At 43.6% G+C, this 17,171-nt stretch overlaps 1 protein-coding gene across 1 annotated transcript in view; it reads left to right on the forward strand.

Moving 5' to 3' along the window:
• The window catches only part of LOC124787820 (mediator of RNA polymerase II transcription subunit 1-like), a 237,130-nt gene that overhangs the window by 24,977 nt on the left and 194,982 nt on the right, over nt 1–17,171 (forward strand). The window contains exon 3 of the mRNA XM_047254752.1: nt 13,313–13,446. Within this exon, the coding sequence (XP_047110708.1) occupies nt 13,313–13,446 (134 nt within the window). The remainder of the gene's footprint in view (nt 1–13,312; nt 13,447–17,171) is intronic.

A 17,171-nucleotide genomic window follows, 5' to 3' on the forward strand; every position in this document is an offset into this window, starting at 1 on the left:
CCCTCATCTTCAACCGGTACCTCGGTGGACCGAGGACGTAGCAGTCGCTGTCCAGGAACGTCGATGGCCACTGCAACAATTTAAACGACACCCTTCGCAGACCGACCTCTTCCTTTTAAGTGTCTCTGTGCTGAGGCTCCCTACCTTATTAAGCAGAGTAAAAATAAATGCTGGGGGTGCTATGTTTCCTCCCTGGAGACATATGTCTCTTCATCGCAGGTTTGTTCTAAGCTCTTTAGTCGTCTTGGGTGCCAGTGACAATCCACTGTCCACGGTCTTGCCCTCCGACGTGCTCTGTGTACTGATCCATTGGTCCTTGCATAATACCTCATGACACACTTTGCGACAGCATTGGTGTCCTCTTCCTATCCTACTACCTTTCTTTGACAGAAACGCTAAGTTGAACAGATGCCCCCTCTGTTTCAACCCTCACCAAGCTGAACTCTTCAATGAACCCTTCACTGAATGGGAATTTTTGCAGTCTCTTACCTCTTCACCTGACACAGTCCCAGGCTCGGATTCCAACCAGATGATCCAGCACTTGAACATTACTCAGAGGCAACATCTATTCAGGGCCTTTAACTGCATTTGGCTCACGGGTGCCTTCTCTTTGCAATGGCGAGACAGTATAGATTCCTGTGTCCTTAAGCCCGGGAAGAACTCGTCTCTCAACAGCTACTGCCCGATTAGTCTGGCAAATGTACTTTGTAAACTGCCTGAGAGGTTGGTTAGCTTCCGATTATCTTGGTACTCAAATCTCTGGGCTTTTGTTCCTATATCAGTGTGGCTTCCAGGAGGGACAATCTCCAACTGACCATTCACTCATGTTGGGAACAGCAATCCGATAGGCTTTTACTAACCACTGGCACCTTGTCACGGTCTTCTTTGACCTACATAAGGCATACCACACGGCTTGGCGCCATCACATTTTAGTTATCCTCCGTGACTGGGGCTTTTACGGCCTCATCCTGATTTCTATTCTCGAATTTTTATTCCACTGGCTCTTCCAGGTTCAAGTTGGTACTTCATTCAGGATTTGCATCTTGTGCTGCTCACTCTCGATAGCATCTGCTGAGTGCCGGCTCCGAGGTGCCATCCGATGGGCCTCTGGATGGGCCATCTCCCATGGATTCCAGTTTTTTTCCCTCTGAAACACAGGTCACGCATTTTTTTGTTGTCAGTCCACAGCACACCCACAACCCAAATTTCAGTTAGGTGACCAGCTCATAGATGTTGTATCACAGACCCGTTTCTTGGATCTTATTTTTGATAAAAAGCTGATGTGGCTGCCTCATATTTGCCACCTGAAGACTACACGCATGCAGAATCTTACTACTCTCTGCGTCATGGCCAACACATGTTGAGGTGCAGACCGTACTACTCTTCTCCATCTTTACCGTGCCATAATGTAGTCCAGGCTAGATTATGGAAGTCAGGTTTAGGACTCAGCGGCTCCTTCCACTCTGAAAATACTTGACCCTGTTCACCATTGTGGGTGCGTCTGGCTATTGGTGCGTTTTGCACTCGTTGACAGTCTCCTCACAAAAGCGGGGATTACCCCTCTACAAATACGATGGAGCCAACTCCTGGTTTCATATGCAATCGCCATTCACTGATTCCCTGACCATCCTTTGTACCCTGTCCTCTTTGCAAACAAGGCATATCCTTCCTGGTAACCACCCATGGGTGGGATTGTCGGTTGGGATACGTCTCACTTCCCCCTGTCGAGATGTCCACCTGCACTCACTGGAATGTGCCCTGTTTATTTCATCCCAAATCCCTGCTTGGATGGTGCCTAGACCACGGATAGGACCAACCTTTCCAGGGTCCTAAGCTCTCTGTTGCCCCTTCCAGCGTTTCGTATATTCCATCCTTACAGATTTCCAGGGTGCCACCATCTTCTACAGTAATGGTTCTAAGATGATAGACAAGGCAGGATACGCTTTCACGTCTCCTACTCGCTTAGAGCACCATTTATTGCTGGGATCATGTAGTGTGTTCACAGTAGAGCTGTTAGCCATTAACAGGGCCCTTCATTTTGTTACTCATGCCTCTCTGCACAGTGTTTTAATATGTACTGACTCAATGAGCAGCCTGCAGGCTATCGACCGATGCTACCCTCGTCACCCTTCGGTCTCTGTTACCCATGATCTTCTCTCTGCCATAGGCCGTGCCACCTCCTCAGTTGTCTTTCCCTGGGTACCATGTCATGTGGACATCACATGGAACAAACTGGCTGATGGTTTGGTTAGAGAAGCAGATACTTACCCCCCTTTCTCTTTCATAATTCCAACTGTGGATATGCGGATTTACATAAATCTCTCTTTGTGGAATGACATCTGTGGGCTACTACTGTCAATAATAAATTACGCACAATCTAGGAGACTGCTGTAATTTGGTGCTCTTCCTTCCGCTCTGCTCGGATGGAGTCTACTGTCTTATGCCATCTACGCACTGGTCATACCAGCGTCACCCACTGTTTCCTCTTTCAAAACAGAAGACCCCCACAATGTAGTTGTGGAGCTATACTGACGCTATCCTCTATATTTGTGGAATGTCCCCTTCTTTTGGCCCTTCACACTAAGTATAGTCTTTCAGATTCCTTAAATTTGATATTAGCATCAATTTATGGATGGTTGAACTGGTCTGCAGTTTCCTCTGTGAAACTGGTTTTTATTTTCAGACATAAGGTTTTGCTTTATTCCTGGAGCAGGACAGGGTGGTTGTGGTTGGAGCCCCTCTTCATGTTTTCTCGGGCTGGGACCCATGATCACTCCCCTATGGAAAGACCTCTCTTTTACTCCTGTGTTTTTCCAGTTTTTAGATTTAGCCTACCCTTTTGTACCTTCTGCTGTGTGTGTCTTAAGTTCCTCGTTTTATAGTTTGAATACTATGACTGGATCGGTCCACTTATAGCAGACCCTCTCTCTGTTATAACTTCAAGTTGAACTAATATATTTCAAGGAAGACGCAATACATGAAAGTCACAGATCAAGTAAACAGAGTAAGACGTGTGTACACTTTAACAGTCAAATCATAACTGAGTCAGAGTCTAGTGGCCGCTGGCTGGCTGGCCACTTAGGTGGCGCTGCTGCTGCTGCATGGCTGGCAGACAGCGCCGCATGTAGAAGAGGTGCGTAACTGCGCGGCGGCACTTTGTAAGATCGGCGAGCCACAACACTTTTCCCCCCTTTGAATTTTTTGCACAGGTCTTGATGGAGGTGGCCTGTAGATTGATAATGTCCATAGGTGTTGTTCGACTGGCCGTAAAGTCTCGAGGAGGAGGCTTCCCGTACGGACGGAAGTATCCCCGATGATAACGGTTCGAGATGACAGGAGACGTGGGGGTTGAATCTGCTGGGGCCCCGTGCACCAATCTGCCCATTGCGGCAAATCATTTTGTGCGAGAGACACCCCAGTGCCCCTGGTGAAGGAGTCGCAAGACCGACGCACGCAAAGGAGCAGGTACCACAACACGCGGCGAAGCATTTTCGGTGGAAAGGAGGATAACACCATCCCTAGCCGTGAGGCGGTAACGCAAAGCATAGTAGTTCCGCAACGGATCAGAAGTCTAAGCGGACGGGCGATCTGGCCAACCCTTCTGATTACAGCGTACAACCTGGGAGAGGGTAGGGTCAGAACCCGTAGCCGCCGCCAACCGGTTCCCGATGATGGGGAACCCGTCCACAACCCACTGTTCGACAACATCCAGGTGGAAACACAAATGTTCGTCCCTATCGAATGCCAGATCAGGACCCATGGGAAGGCGAGACAGTGCATCAGCATTCGCATGTTGAGCCGTTGGCCAGAAATGAATCTCATAATTGAAACGAGACAAGTAAAGAGCCCAACGCTAGAGGCGGTGTGCAGCCTTGTCGGGAAGTGACGTTGATCGATGAAACAAGGAAACAAGTGGTTTGTGGTCCGTAACAAGATGAAATTTGGATCCATAGAGAAAAACACCAAACTTATGAAGAGCATAAATAATTTCCAAAGCTTCTTTTTCAATTTGAGAATACTTTAGTTGGGCATCCGTGAGCGTTTTGGAGGCATAAGCAATGGGTTGTTCAGAACCATCAGAAAAACAGTGCGCAAGGGCTGCACTGACCCCATATTGAGAGGCATCCATGGCAAGAACAAGATGTTGGCGAGATCGATAAGTAGCCAGGCACGGGGCCTGTTTCAGCATAGTCTTCAATTTCTGGAAAGCCGCATCGCATGACGCGGACCAGGCGATGCAACGGCTGAGCCACCGAAGCAGCAGACGGTAAAAACTTGTGATAGTATGCTATTTTCCCCAAGAAGGCCTGCAGTTCCTTAACAGATGTAGGGCGAGGAAGGGCATTGATCGCAGCGACAGTTTGCTGAAGTGGACAAATACCATCCCAAGGGAGTTGAAACCCCAAGTATGTGATAGATGCCTGAAAAAATTTTGATTTCTGAAGATTACACTTAAGACCGGCAGTCTGTAAGACATGAGAAAGTGTGCGGAGATCCTGAAGATGTTCGTCAGTGGTGGAGCCAGTGACAACAATGTCGTCCTGGTAATTTATACACCCAGGGACAGTGAGCAATAATTGTTCCAAGAATCGCTGAAAGAGAGCAAGGGCGCTGGCAACCCCGAATGGCAATCGTTGGTATTGATAGAGGCCGAAAGGCGTGTTAAGGACCAGAAACTGCCGGGAAGCAGCGTTGAGAGGAAGTTGATGATAAGCTTCTGACAGGTCAAGTTTAGAAAATTACTGGCCTCCAGCAAGTTTAGCGAACAATTCTTCAGGTCGAGGCATAGGGTAAGTGCCAGTGAGGCATTGAGTATTTACAGTGGCTTTGAAATCGCCACAGAGACGAATATCACCATCGAGCTTAGCAACGACGACAGGAGAGGACCACTCACTGGAAGTGACAGGAAGCAAGACCCCTGAAGCAGTGAGACGATCCAGCTCCCGTTTGACCTGATCACGAAGGGCCACAGGAATGGGCCGAACCCAAAAAAACTTAGGCCGAGCAGTGGGTTTGAGCGTGATATGAGCCTCAAAGTTGTTTGCATGGCCTAATCCAGGAGAAAAAAGGGACAAAAATGTCTTCGACAAGGAATCCAATTGAGCATAAGGAATAGCATCAGAGACGATATTGACAGAGTCATCTATGGAGAACCCAAAAACGCGAAAGGCATCGAAACCAAAAAGATTCTCCACGTTACTATGGTCGACCACAAGTATGGGAACAGTGCAAACTACAGATTTGTAAGCTACATCAGCATCAAATTGTCCCAAGAAGAAATCTTCTGTTTATTTTGAGTCCGTAATTGCCTAGTGACAGGTGACTGGATTGGAGAACCCAACTGAAGATACGTCTGAGAATTGATGATAGTGGCAGCAGAACTAGTATCCACCTGCATACGAACATCTCGACCAAGTATTTGGACAATGAGGAATATCTTCCCTGAAAGGGAAGAAGTACAATTGACAAACAACACAGAATCAGCACCATGTTCATGAACATCATGTATGCGGTCGGATTTGCAAACGGATGACACGACCCTTTTTTTTTTTTTTTTTTTTTTTTTGCATTTGTGACACACGGTCCAACGTTGTGGACAATCTTCTCGTGAATGTTTCGTAAAACACCTTGGACATGAAGGAAGTTGCCGTGGGTTTTGCTGCAGTTTCTTAGAGGTTTGTTTACGGTTAGGCCGAGGCTGCGCTTGGGAGCATACTGCGGCCACATCGGCCGGCAGGGACACGCCACACGCTTCGTCAACACCGCACAGAGGTTGTATTTCCCCGACGTCGCCCCATGCCTCTATTTGCGCTCCAGTGGCGCGAGAAATTTCAAAAGACTGAGCGATGGATAGGACTTCATCTAGAGTTGGATTTGCCAACTGAAGGGCACGTTGCCTAACTTCTTTGTCGGGCGCCGTTCGGATAATTGCATCCCGTACCATGGAATCAGCGTAGGATTCCGTGTGAACTTCAGTAACAAATTGACACTTTCTACTGAGGCCGTGAAGTTCAGCAGCCCAAGCGCGATAGAATTGATTCGGTTGTTTTTGACAATGATAAAAGGCAACACGAGAGGCTACCACATGTGTTTGCTTTTGAAAATAGACGGACAGAAGGGAGCACATTTTGGCAAGGGACAAAGATTCAGGATCTTTCAGAGGAGCCAATTGCGACAAGAACCGATACATTTGAGGTGAAATCCATGAAAGGAACAGAGACTTACATGTTTGTTCGTCCGCAACATGAAATGCCAAGAAGTGCTGTCGAAGACGTTTTTCGTAATCAGACCAGTCTTCCGCCGTATCGTTGTAAGGAGGAAAAGTAGGTATAGACAACGACAAGAGACGCCCCGCATTTGATGCAGCGACAAAATCACGAATCGCATTTGTGAGAAGCATTTGCTGTTCTATGAGACCTTGCAATAGTTGCTCTAAAGTAGCACCCACTATCATCCCACCTTCCTCATTCGGAAACAAATGGAGGAGGAGATATCCTTCTCCTCTCAGAATCATGAATGCTACAGTGCCACCTTTACTGTGAAGGAGCTTGACCATGCGATCTTTCACCCAATGGCCGAATGATGTTCACACTCAGATGTTGCAGTGCCTTTCTCTTGCAGGCAAGTACTTTCTCCTTTCATATGTGCAATCCCATTTGGGCAGATTGAACGTTTCCCAGATGTTGGCGTGAAGCTACTGTCATACCCATACCTAAACCCAGTAAGTACAAATACCTTCCTTCTAGCTACCACCCCATTTCTCTCACCAGCTGTGTTTGCAAAGTGATGAAATGTATGATTCATGCCCGGTTGGTACGTGGCTTCAGTCTCAACACTCTACTAACCACTGCACAATGTGGATTTCATGCACGCTGTTCTGCAGTTGTCCATCTCATCACTTTGTCGAGCCTTGTCATGAATGGCTTCCTGCGGAAATACCAGACTGTGGATGTGTTTTTTGATTTGAAGAAAGCCTACGACACCTGCTGGAGGACTGGTATCCTCCATATTCTGTACACATGTGACATCCGAGGCTGCTTTTCCCATTTTCATCATGGATTTTTGAAAGCCAAAGTTTTCAATGTATGTGTGGGTTTGGCCTTGTTGGACACCTGTATGCAGCAGAACAGTGTGCCTCAAGGCTCCATCCCGAGCGTCATCCTCTGCTATAGCCATTAATCCTATTACAGACTGTCTCCCACCAGATATCTCCGGCTCCCTTCCCGTTGATGACTTTGCGTCTATAGTAAGTCTTCATGGACTTGTTTTCTTGTGTGGCGTCTTCAGCAGTGTCCCCATCATCTTTATTCATGGAGCATCAACAATGGCTTTTGCTTTTCCACTGATGAAACTCTTTGTATGAATTTTTGACAGCGCAGTGGGTTTCTTCCACCTTCTTTACATCTTAGGCATGTTGCTCTTCCATTCGCTGAAACTACGAAATTCCTGGAGCTCATGCTTAATAGGAAACTTCCTTGGTCCTCCCATGTGTATTACCTGGCCACATGCTGTACCCGGTCCCTCAGTGTCCTACATGTTCTAAGCAGTACATCCTGGGGAGTGGGTTGGACCGTGCTCCTGCGTTTATCATGATCCCTTGTCTGTTTGAAACTAGACTATGGATGTTTCGTTTGTTCATATACATTCCGTCCATCTTACGCCACATTAACACAATATGGAATACGTTTGGCTACTGGCGCCTTTTGCACTAGTCTCTATGTAGAACCTTTTGAACTACCACTGTCATACCAGTGTGGTGTTCTCCTCAGTATGTACGCATACTGTTTGTCTGCCGTGTGCAGCCACACATCCTATACGCCCTTGTTTGATGACTCCCTTGACCCCCAGTATGGGGCGCACCCTTCTCTATTGCCTTATAACCCTTTGATTACTATTGTAATTTAGTATGCTTTTCTCTATTGCCTTATAACCCTTTGATTACTATTGTAATTTAGTATGCTTTTCCCTAAATAACAGAAAAACCTATCTCTATGTTCTCACATATACTATACCCCAACAGAACAAATATTCCTGTTACGGAAAAAGCCACGTATAACCCTCTTACTAAATTTTAGTTTAGTTTCCAAATAAAGTACACTATGGGAGGATGGTCCTGTTAATAGGAAAAGCTAATTAATAGAGTTATCCTTGACTGTGTCTAATGGATAAGTAAATCAGACTATTCAATTCTTTTCCTAGACTTTTACCCAGTGATTAAATAGAAATGCAATATGAATAATATTATACTGAAGCTAGGACAACTCAGTTCCAAGTTCAATTAGTGGTTTAAAACATGTACTAATAGTCGCCAGCCTATCCAGGCAACGGAACAGTGAAGTATTGGAAAAGCAGAAGTATGAATTTTGCCTCCTTTCTTCCTTCTGTTTAATTAGGTTCTTCAAATTAATATTACTCCATGTAAACAATGTTGGTGCAACTATTAAGCCCTCATACATTATGTTTTTAAAAGAGAAAAAGCCCAGTAGATAACTTCAGGGAAGCTAAAAAAATTTGGCCAGGGGGGACATACAGAAAAGCATTTTCTATAATAAACAACTCAAATACTTAGATACTAAAGGACATACACTTTTTTACTGATCATTTCACTTCAAGAAAACATCTTTCTCACTGGAATTTACTTTCAAAAGCTATTGTTCTTTGAACTAATTCTGTATAGTCATTTACCAGATTCTAGTACTTGGCTAGTCTGATTGAATTTTACGTAAGCACACTTTACTATAACACTTTGCAGTTGTTATGAAAACACGAAAAACAATTGAAATGGTGCCTCTTTATATTAACTTGGCACTTCATAAGTCTGTAAAATAGGATACTCAGATTCATCACTTTCTTTAAAGTTCAAGCATGATTATTAAAGCAGTTCAAATTAATGGTTGACACTGTACAAAAGTAAATTTACTATAAAAAAGTCTTATGTGGTGGCTGTAGGCTTGGATGTGGCGAACAGTCACAGTACGGCCTGCAAGTCTGTTTCTCTTCTTGGTCTTGGTCTATCTGCATACAGTAGCCCAACAACTCGCAGCTATGCCGTAATGCATTTGAAGTCTCCATCCGAGGCATTTTGTGCGAATTTGCTGGCAAAGCTTCTCCTTCTCCACAAAGGTGTTGCCTCAATCACTGCTGCCTACAGACTGTGACTTACTTCCCGCGCTTGCTCTAGGTAGTGCGCCAATTCACCCTTGCCACCTTTTCCACTCAACAGAGCCACTTTCGTTTTAAACAAATTTTATTTCTTATATTGTTGCTGAGCATGACCACTTCTTAAATTGTCAAATTTACATTTACATGAACAATTTAAACACACAAATAGTTTTAAATACAAAAGGTCATCAGAAAATTATTTAACATAATAAACAATTTACATAGTATTTTACATACGTTACTCACATGCAATGCAAAGAACTTCAATCTCGAGTATAGTACACTTTACTTTACTTGTATGGAAAATATAGTAACAATATGCAAAAATTTTAAAGCAAAAAAAATTAAAAATTCAAATGAACCATAAACAAATATTGTTATAACCTCTCAAGAGTTCGCTTTCAGCTACTGCTCTGGCAGCTTCACTTTAGCTACTTGGCACATTCCCGATAGGTGTGAACCCTTTATCACCTCGGCTTTGTGCAGTGGCCTGTTTGCATCTTGGTCTTCCTTCACTTCTCAATGACACCTCTCCGAATTCGATGTACCACTGTAAGTTTCTCGACCTTTGCACGCAACTTAGTAATAGGACCTTCGTGTACACTGATAGCTCTGACTGACTATAGTGTTGGATGTGCCTTCGACATTGGCACCAACCTTTTTTGTTGCTGGCTTCCAGCACACTGCTTGATTTCTACAACAGAGCTCTTTGCCATCTATCGAGCCACCCAGTACATCTGGCGACACAGGCTTTTTCAGTGTGTCATGTGCTCTGATTCTCTCAGTGTCCTTCAGAGCCTCTCTGTTCTGTACACAGTCCATCCCTTAGTACAATGGGTCCAAAGAAATTTCTCTTTGCTCACTTTTGATGGAGCCACTGTGATGTTCGTGTAGATTCCTGGTCACTTTGGTCTGACGGGAAATGAGGCTGCTGATGCTGCTGCCAAGGTTGCAGTCCTCCTACCTTGGCCTGCTAGATTTTCCATTCCTTTGGATGATCTCCATGTTGCCGTCTGTCGGCAGATGGTGTTACTTTGGCATCACCAAAGGTTTTCTCTTCACAGGAAGTCTTCTCTTCATGGGAACTAGCTCCGGGGAATGAAACCTCCCCCCAGTGACTTGGCCAACATTCTCTCAGCCCTCTTGTTGCGAGGGGATCGTTTTAGCTACGTTGTGTTTTGGGCACTGTCTTTTTAGCCATCGCCATTTGTTAAGTGGTGATCCCCCAGCACATTGTGCTCATTGTCATCAGCCTTTGATGGTTTGCCATTTCCTGATTCAATGCCCTTTTTTTAACCACTTATATTCCACTCTATGTTTGCTGTCTGAGTTATCAGTCATTTTAGCAATCAACATGCAGGCTGTTGATTGTGTTTTATTTTTTATCCATCATAGCAATATGGCAAAGGACATGTAATCTTTAGTTAGTTACCTCTGTCGTCTCTGTGGTGTATTTTGTGGACCTTTGTCCAAGAGGAAGTCCTTTTTTTTAGCTCTTCTCTTCCATTGGTTGGGCTTAATATATAGTCGCTTTTAACTTGTTTTACTTATTGGTATTCTAAGATTATGACATGAGCACTCATGAATATATAGTCGCTTTTAACTTGTTTTACTTATTGGTGTTCTAAGTTTATGACATGAGCACTCATGACCTCAGTTATTTTTACGTCCTAGAACAAAACACCCAACAAACAAGAGCTTAACTTTCAGACCTGCCACCCAGTGCATACCAAGAAGTCCATTCAATACAGCCTAGTCACCCGGGACTTTTACTTCCATAGTGATGAGCAGTCCCTCTCTAAATATACCAAGAACCTCACTGAGGCCTTCACAGACCATAATTACGCCTCCCTATCTTGTACAGAAACAATTTCCTGTGTGTAATCCCTCCGGGTCACCCACCACCTCCCAATGTCCCACTGTCAGGCCACAGAGGAGCATTCCCATTGGACTCATTACCACCCAGGACTGGAACAACTGATGCACATTCTCTGCTAGGGTTTTGACAACCTCTCTTTGTACTCTGGAATGAAGAGCACTCTTCCCACTATCCTTCCTGCCCCTCCAACTGTGGTATTCTGCCACCCACCGATCCTAGAGAATATCCTTGTCCATCTCTATGTAGTCTCTTCTCCCAACCCCTTTCCTCATGCCTCATATCCCTGTAAGAGACTTAAATGCAGGACCTGTCCCATACATCCTTCCACCACCACGTATTCCAGTCTGGTCTCAAGTGTCACCTATCCCAACAAAGGCAGGACTACCTGTGAAACCAGTCATGTAATCTGCAAGCTAAAATGCAGCCATTGTCCTGCATTCTATATGGACATGACAACTAACAAGCTGTCTGTCCACATGAATGGCCATCAACAAACTGTGACCAAGAAACAGCTGGACCACCCAGTTGTTGAGCATGCTGTGCAACACAACGTTCTTCATTTCAGTGACTGCTTCATAGCCTGTGCCATCTGGATCCTTCCTATGAACACCAGCTTTTCTGAATTACGCTGTTGTGAACTCTTCCTGAAATATATCTTACATTCTTGTAAGCTTTTGCCCTCAGCCTTTGTTAATCAGTGTCCATCACCCACCAATCCCCTTCCCTGTTCCCACTGTAGCACTACACAGCCTTCTATTTCACCAATGCACCCACAATCTTTTTACTTCTCTTCTCTTCCACTGCCCCACTGCCCTCCACCTAACCTCCCGACTGCACGTAGCAGCCTTACCCTCTCTTCACCTCGTCCCTGTATGCTCCCACAAGCAGTACTTTATCTTCCCCACCTCACTGTGCTATCCACCCCCCTCTCCAACCCAGTCTCCTCTGTAACCCCACTGACCAGATTGCTTGTCCCATCAAGCACTGTTGCTTGCAGTCTGGTCTCTCTCTCTCTCTCTCTCTCTCTCTCTCTCTCTCTCTCTCTCTCTCTCTCTGTGTCTGTGTGTGTGTGTGTGTGTGTGTGTGTGTGTAGTCTAATTCAGAGGATCTTTTGCCAAAAGCTTATTGTTTAGCAGTCTTTTTGTCATGTCTGTATGCTACTAACCATTTCCACAATATGGTAAGTAGCAATGATCATTGTCACAATATTGTCATGATTCAATCCTGGATTTTCCATTCTTTGATTTTATATTAAATTTAAAACTGACATCTATCAAAATTATACACATCGCCGTCCAGTCAGCTTCGTATGTGGTTTACCTTGAGACTTTCTGTTGTCTTTTCGTTAGTTTTTTTTACTGTTCTCTGTGATACCACTTCGTTGTGATGAGGTAAGTTACTTACTGTGTACCTAGTAGTACCTAATGGTCAGAGAGACCACTCGCTACTGGATAAATATTTATATCCTCGATTAATGACGACTTACAAATATGTTTTGTGTTAGTGTACTGCTTCCTTATTTAATTCTGATGGGAAAATTAACAATAGAAGTCAGATTTTATTAAATATTTCAGTTTCAGAAAACTCAAAGGATATCATTGCCGTGTTTGGCTTGTTACCAAGTTGACACCCCCCTGCAGACTTGATCTGGTAGTAGTGATCTAGTTTGATATTCGAATGGATTTTGACTTACTACCACGTCATCATCAGATGTGGGAGCAGGATGGGTGATGTCCACATGTAGGAGTGATCCGTGAGTATCAGACTGCACTCGTACGGTAGCAGATAGCGTGAACAGGCAGCCATCATCTCTAATGCTTGTAGCTGCATCTTATCATGACTTGTTAATAAGCCAAAATTGGTTGGTTGGTTGGTTGGTTTGTGGGAATGAAGAGATCAGACTGCTAGGGCCATCGGTCCCACCAAAATTGGTAATGATACCATTTGAGTGACCTGAAGCTTAAGTATATAATAAAACATTTTACAAGATGCTTATGACAACTGTGCCATTTTAGTAGTGGCTAAGTTGCTGAATTTGAATTTTGAAGTATGTTGATTATAGTAATTACGATGATGAAGAAGAACATGGGGAGTGGTGCACTAACACAAACTATGACTGTTTCTATAGAAGGAAAGTCAATGAGGTTGCAGTTATTACTTCTATTTGGTACATTCTTTACATCGTATTCCTTGGATTCAATTATATATAAATTGTGTGAGTTTATCCTGTTTTGTGTTGCTGCATCATTATGGTGTGTAACTTGGTTCTAGGAAAAAAGATATGCAATAGACAGTGTGGAACGGAGCCAACTGCAGAAGTGCTTGGATACGCTGCAACACTCCATTAAGGTGACTTCGCTTCAAGGCATGGTGGAACGTCTAGAGAGTGTCTCACGACAGTTGGGGTATGTATTGCAGCTTGAGCCCTGAGAAATGTTTGACCATTCCATAAAATTTGAATAGAGTAATGTGCATATCATGTACATTATATGTGTTGAGAATAATAGTTGAATAGTGCTATAGTCTTTGATATAAATCATATCAGTTTGCAATATGAGGATGTTTCTAAGTTTACTTTATTTATGAATATGAACTTCCTGCACTTATTCTTCTCTGTGCTGATTAAACGCCTGTGTGACACTATTAATAAGTATGAAAGATCTGATAGGATTCAAATATTTAGGAGTAAAGGAGACCACTGACTGAACATCAGAGACATTTAGAGTCACTTGGTTGAAGTAGTGTGTTGCACAGTATATTTAGGACTGATGAGTGATACATTAAATAAGTGGGACATGCATGTTTAGCATGGGGATTTTCTGCACACACATGTTGATTGATTGTTAAGGGAGATGGTGTTGCTACTATATGGGGCGACACTGGTGGCAGCTTGCCCTTGGCTACACTTGCTGTTTTTAATGTTTCCTCCATACGGCAGATCCGTACCTTGGAGTTACATTGGCCTTCATGGAAGAAGATGCCCATAGCAATGCATAAGAAAGTTACAGGACAAAAAAGAGGTTCGAGGGTAGGGCTGCTGTAACTTGGTTTGATGTAAATATTGTTGAAATATACTTTTCAAGAGACAGAGAATTGTTGGAAGTGTTTTCTGGGTGTATAGTGATGTTCTTACATGTGTGTGGCTTACAAAAGAAGAAAGTTGTCGTATTTAGTACTGTGTATAGAAGTAGTCTGTTGGTGAAGTTTCAGTACTCAGTAACCAACAAACGAGAAGACATGGTCAGTGGTACACTATGTCATCAAAAGTATCTGGACACCTGGCTGAAAATGACTTAAAAGTTTGTGGCACCCTCCCTCGGTAATGCTGGAATTCAGCCTTGATGACAGCTTCCACTGTCACAAGCATATGTTTAGTCAATTGCCGGAAGGTTTCATGGGGAAAGGCGGCCCATTCTTCACGGAGTGCTGCAGGAGAGGTATCGATATTGGTCGGTGAGGCCTGGCACGAAGTTGGTGTTCCAAAACGTCCCAGATGTGTTCTATAGGATTCGGGTAAGGACTCTGTGCAGGCCAGTCCATTATAGTGATGTTATTGTTGTGTAACAACTCTGCCACAGGCCGTGGATTATGAACAGGTGCTTGATCGCATTGAAAGATGCAATCGTCATCCCCTAATTGCTCTTCAACAGTGGGAAGCAAGAAGGTGCTTAAAACATCAATGTAGGTCTGTGCTGTGATAGTGCTTTGCAAAACAACAAGGGATGCAAGCTCCCTCCATGAAAAACACGACCACACCATAACACTGCTGCCTCCGAATTTTACTGTTGGCACTACATATGCTGTCGTATGCCATTCATCTGGCATTCGCCATTGCATCCCTGCCATTGCATCGCCACATTGTGTACCGTGATTGTTCACACCACACAAATGTTTTACCACTGTTCAGTCGCCCAATGTTTACATTCCTTACACCCAGCGAGGCGTCATTTGGCATTTACTGGCATGATGTGTGGCTTCTGAGCAGCCACTCAACCATGAAATCCAAGTTTTTCCACCTCCCACCTAGCTATCATAGTACTTGCAGTGGATCCTGATGCAGTTTGGAATACCTGTGTGATGGTCTGGATCAATGTCTGTCTATTACACATTAAGACCCTCTTCAACTGTTGGCGGTCACTGTCAGTCAACAGATGAGGTCAGCCTATATGCTTTTGTGCTGTACATGCCCCTTCTTGTTTCCACTTCCCTATCACATCAGAAACAGTGGACCTGGAGTTGTTTAGGAGTGTGGAAATCTCTCGTACAGACGTATGACACAAGTGACACCCAATCACCTGACCACGTTCGAAGTCCGTGAGTTCCACGGAGCGCCCCATTCTGCTCTCTCACAATGTCTAATGGCTACTGAGGTCACTATATGGAGAACCTGCCAGTAGGTGGCAGCACAATGCACCTAATATGAAAAACATATGTTTTTGGGGGTGTCTGCATACTTTTGGTCACATAGTGTATGAGGCATACACAGCGTAGGTGGATACCGACTTGGCAACTTGGTGGAAAGGTGGGGGAGGGGGGGGGGGGAAAAAGAGAGAGAGAGAGAGAGAGAGAGAGAGAGAGAGAGAGAGAGAGAGAGAGAGAGAGCAGCAGCCTAGCCTCCAGCTAACATATTGCATTACACAGCGAAAACTGTCACATAGAGACCCAGGAAGTGAGAGTGAAAACAGTGTGTGTGTGTGTGTGTGTGTGTGTGTGTGTGTGTGTGTGTGCGCGCACTCCAGACCATTAAAGGATGTATTCTGATGGGTGGCAAAGTTTTCATTCTCTTTTGAGTGTGTGCCTCTCAAATACTGCTGCTTAGCTTTTTAATATTTGACCTTTCCTCTTTTTGTGAATGTCAGCACACAGAAAGATGTTTACAGTTGTGAGATCAATAAATATATGCATAACAAACAGGAGCTGCATCACCCTTAATGCAAAACTGTTCAAAGCGGCCAGTATGTGTCATAATTCCTGCTGTAACATTCTTCAATAAATTTAAAGTAAAATTATGGTGAGATAACTATCAGTAGTATACAGCCTAGTTACACCATTTTATAATACTGTTTCTAAATGTTTACATATGTATGATTAAACAGTTGCTGCAAACTGGTATGTTTGTTTTCCAAGTAAGTTCTGTAATGCTATTTTCCCTAGTACAGTTTCTTAAAAATATCGCTTCTTGTTCTTCAAAGCTTTGATAATCATAAACTGCTCTTTCCAAGAGTCAAAGGGTCATACCATTTGTACTGAACAGCACTAAAACCACTTTGTAGCTTATTTTTAAGGCGATAATTCTCTCTGATTTTATTAGCATTGTGAAAATAAATGGACTTCAACATGGAAATCACTAAGCTGGAGTTTACTTCCTGTTTCCTTTATAACCAACAGTGCTGTCAACTACCCAGTATGCCATTTACATGTGAACCAATTTCATCATTATTACTAAAAATAGATTTTCTTTTTTAATTTTGTACATGTGGGGCAAAATGTGTAAAACACTATATTGTAACACTTTATGAAAGTAATGATGTTACAAAAGGAACTTATTCTTAATTGAAGCTGAGGTATTAATGTACAGGCTACTATAACTGATCCATTCATTTTCAGATTTATATATTTTTTGAAGTATTAATGTACGGATATGAATGACACATCACTAGAACCGCTAACTCACTGAGTTTTCATTATGCTTATCAATTGGCTTGCAAGTACAGTGCCTCTACAAAATAGTGACAAAGCAAGAAAAGAATTTTCATGTGTTGGAATATGCGAGAGGTTTTTCATTTACAACAGTATAGCATGCCGTCAAGGAATCGTGGAAAAGAACTGCCATGTAAACAGAGTATTGTGCATTAGTATCAAAAATTAGAGACAGTAGTTGTCGCTGCAAACAAAAAAGTACTGGTTGACTAAGTGTTCCAAATGCAACCATGGAGAGGGTGATATGCAGTCTATAAAAATCAATGGTCCTGTGTAACCCATGAATGTGGAATACCATCTTTGTGGAAGATTTTTTGATAGAGGTTACATGTCAAATAGTACTGTCTGCACTCGTGGAACAGTTAGAACTGGAAGATTATGGCCGATGCCTTCAACTTCGCATCACATTGCAGCAAGCACTTGAGGCTGA

This window comes from Schistocerca piceifrons, chromosome 3 (genome assembly GCF_021461385.2).
Source record: "Schistocerca piceifrons isolate TAMUIC-IGC-003096 chromosome 3, iqSchPice1.1, whole genome shotgun sequence".
NCBI classification, from domain to species: Eukaryota; Metazoa; Arthropoda; class Insecta; order Orthoptera; family Acrididae; genus Schistocerca; species Schistocerca piceifrons.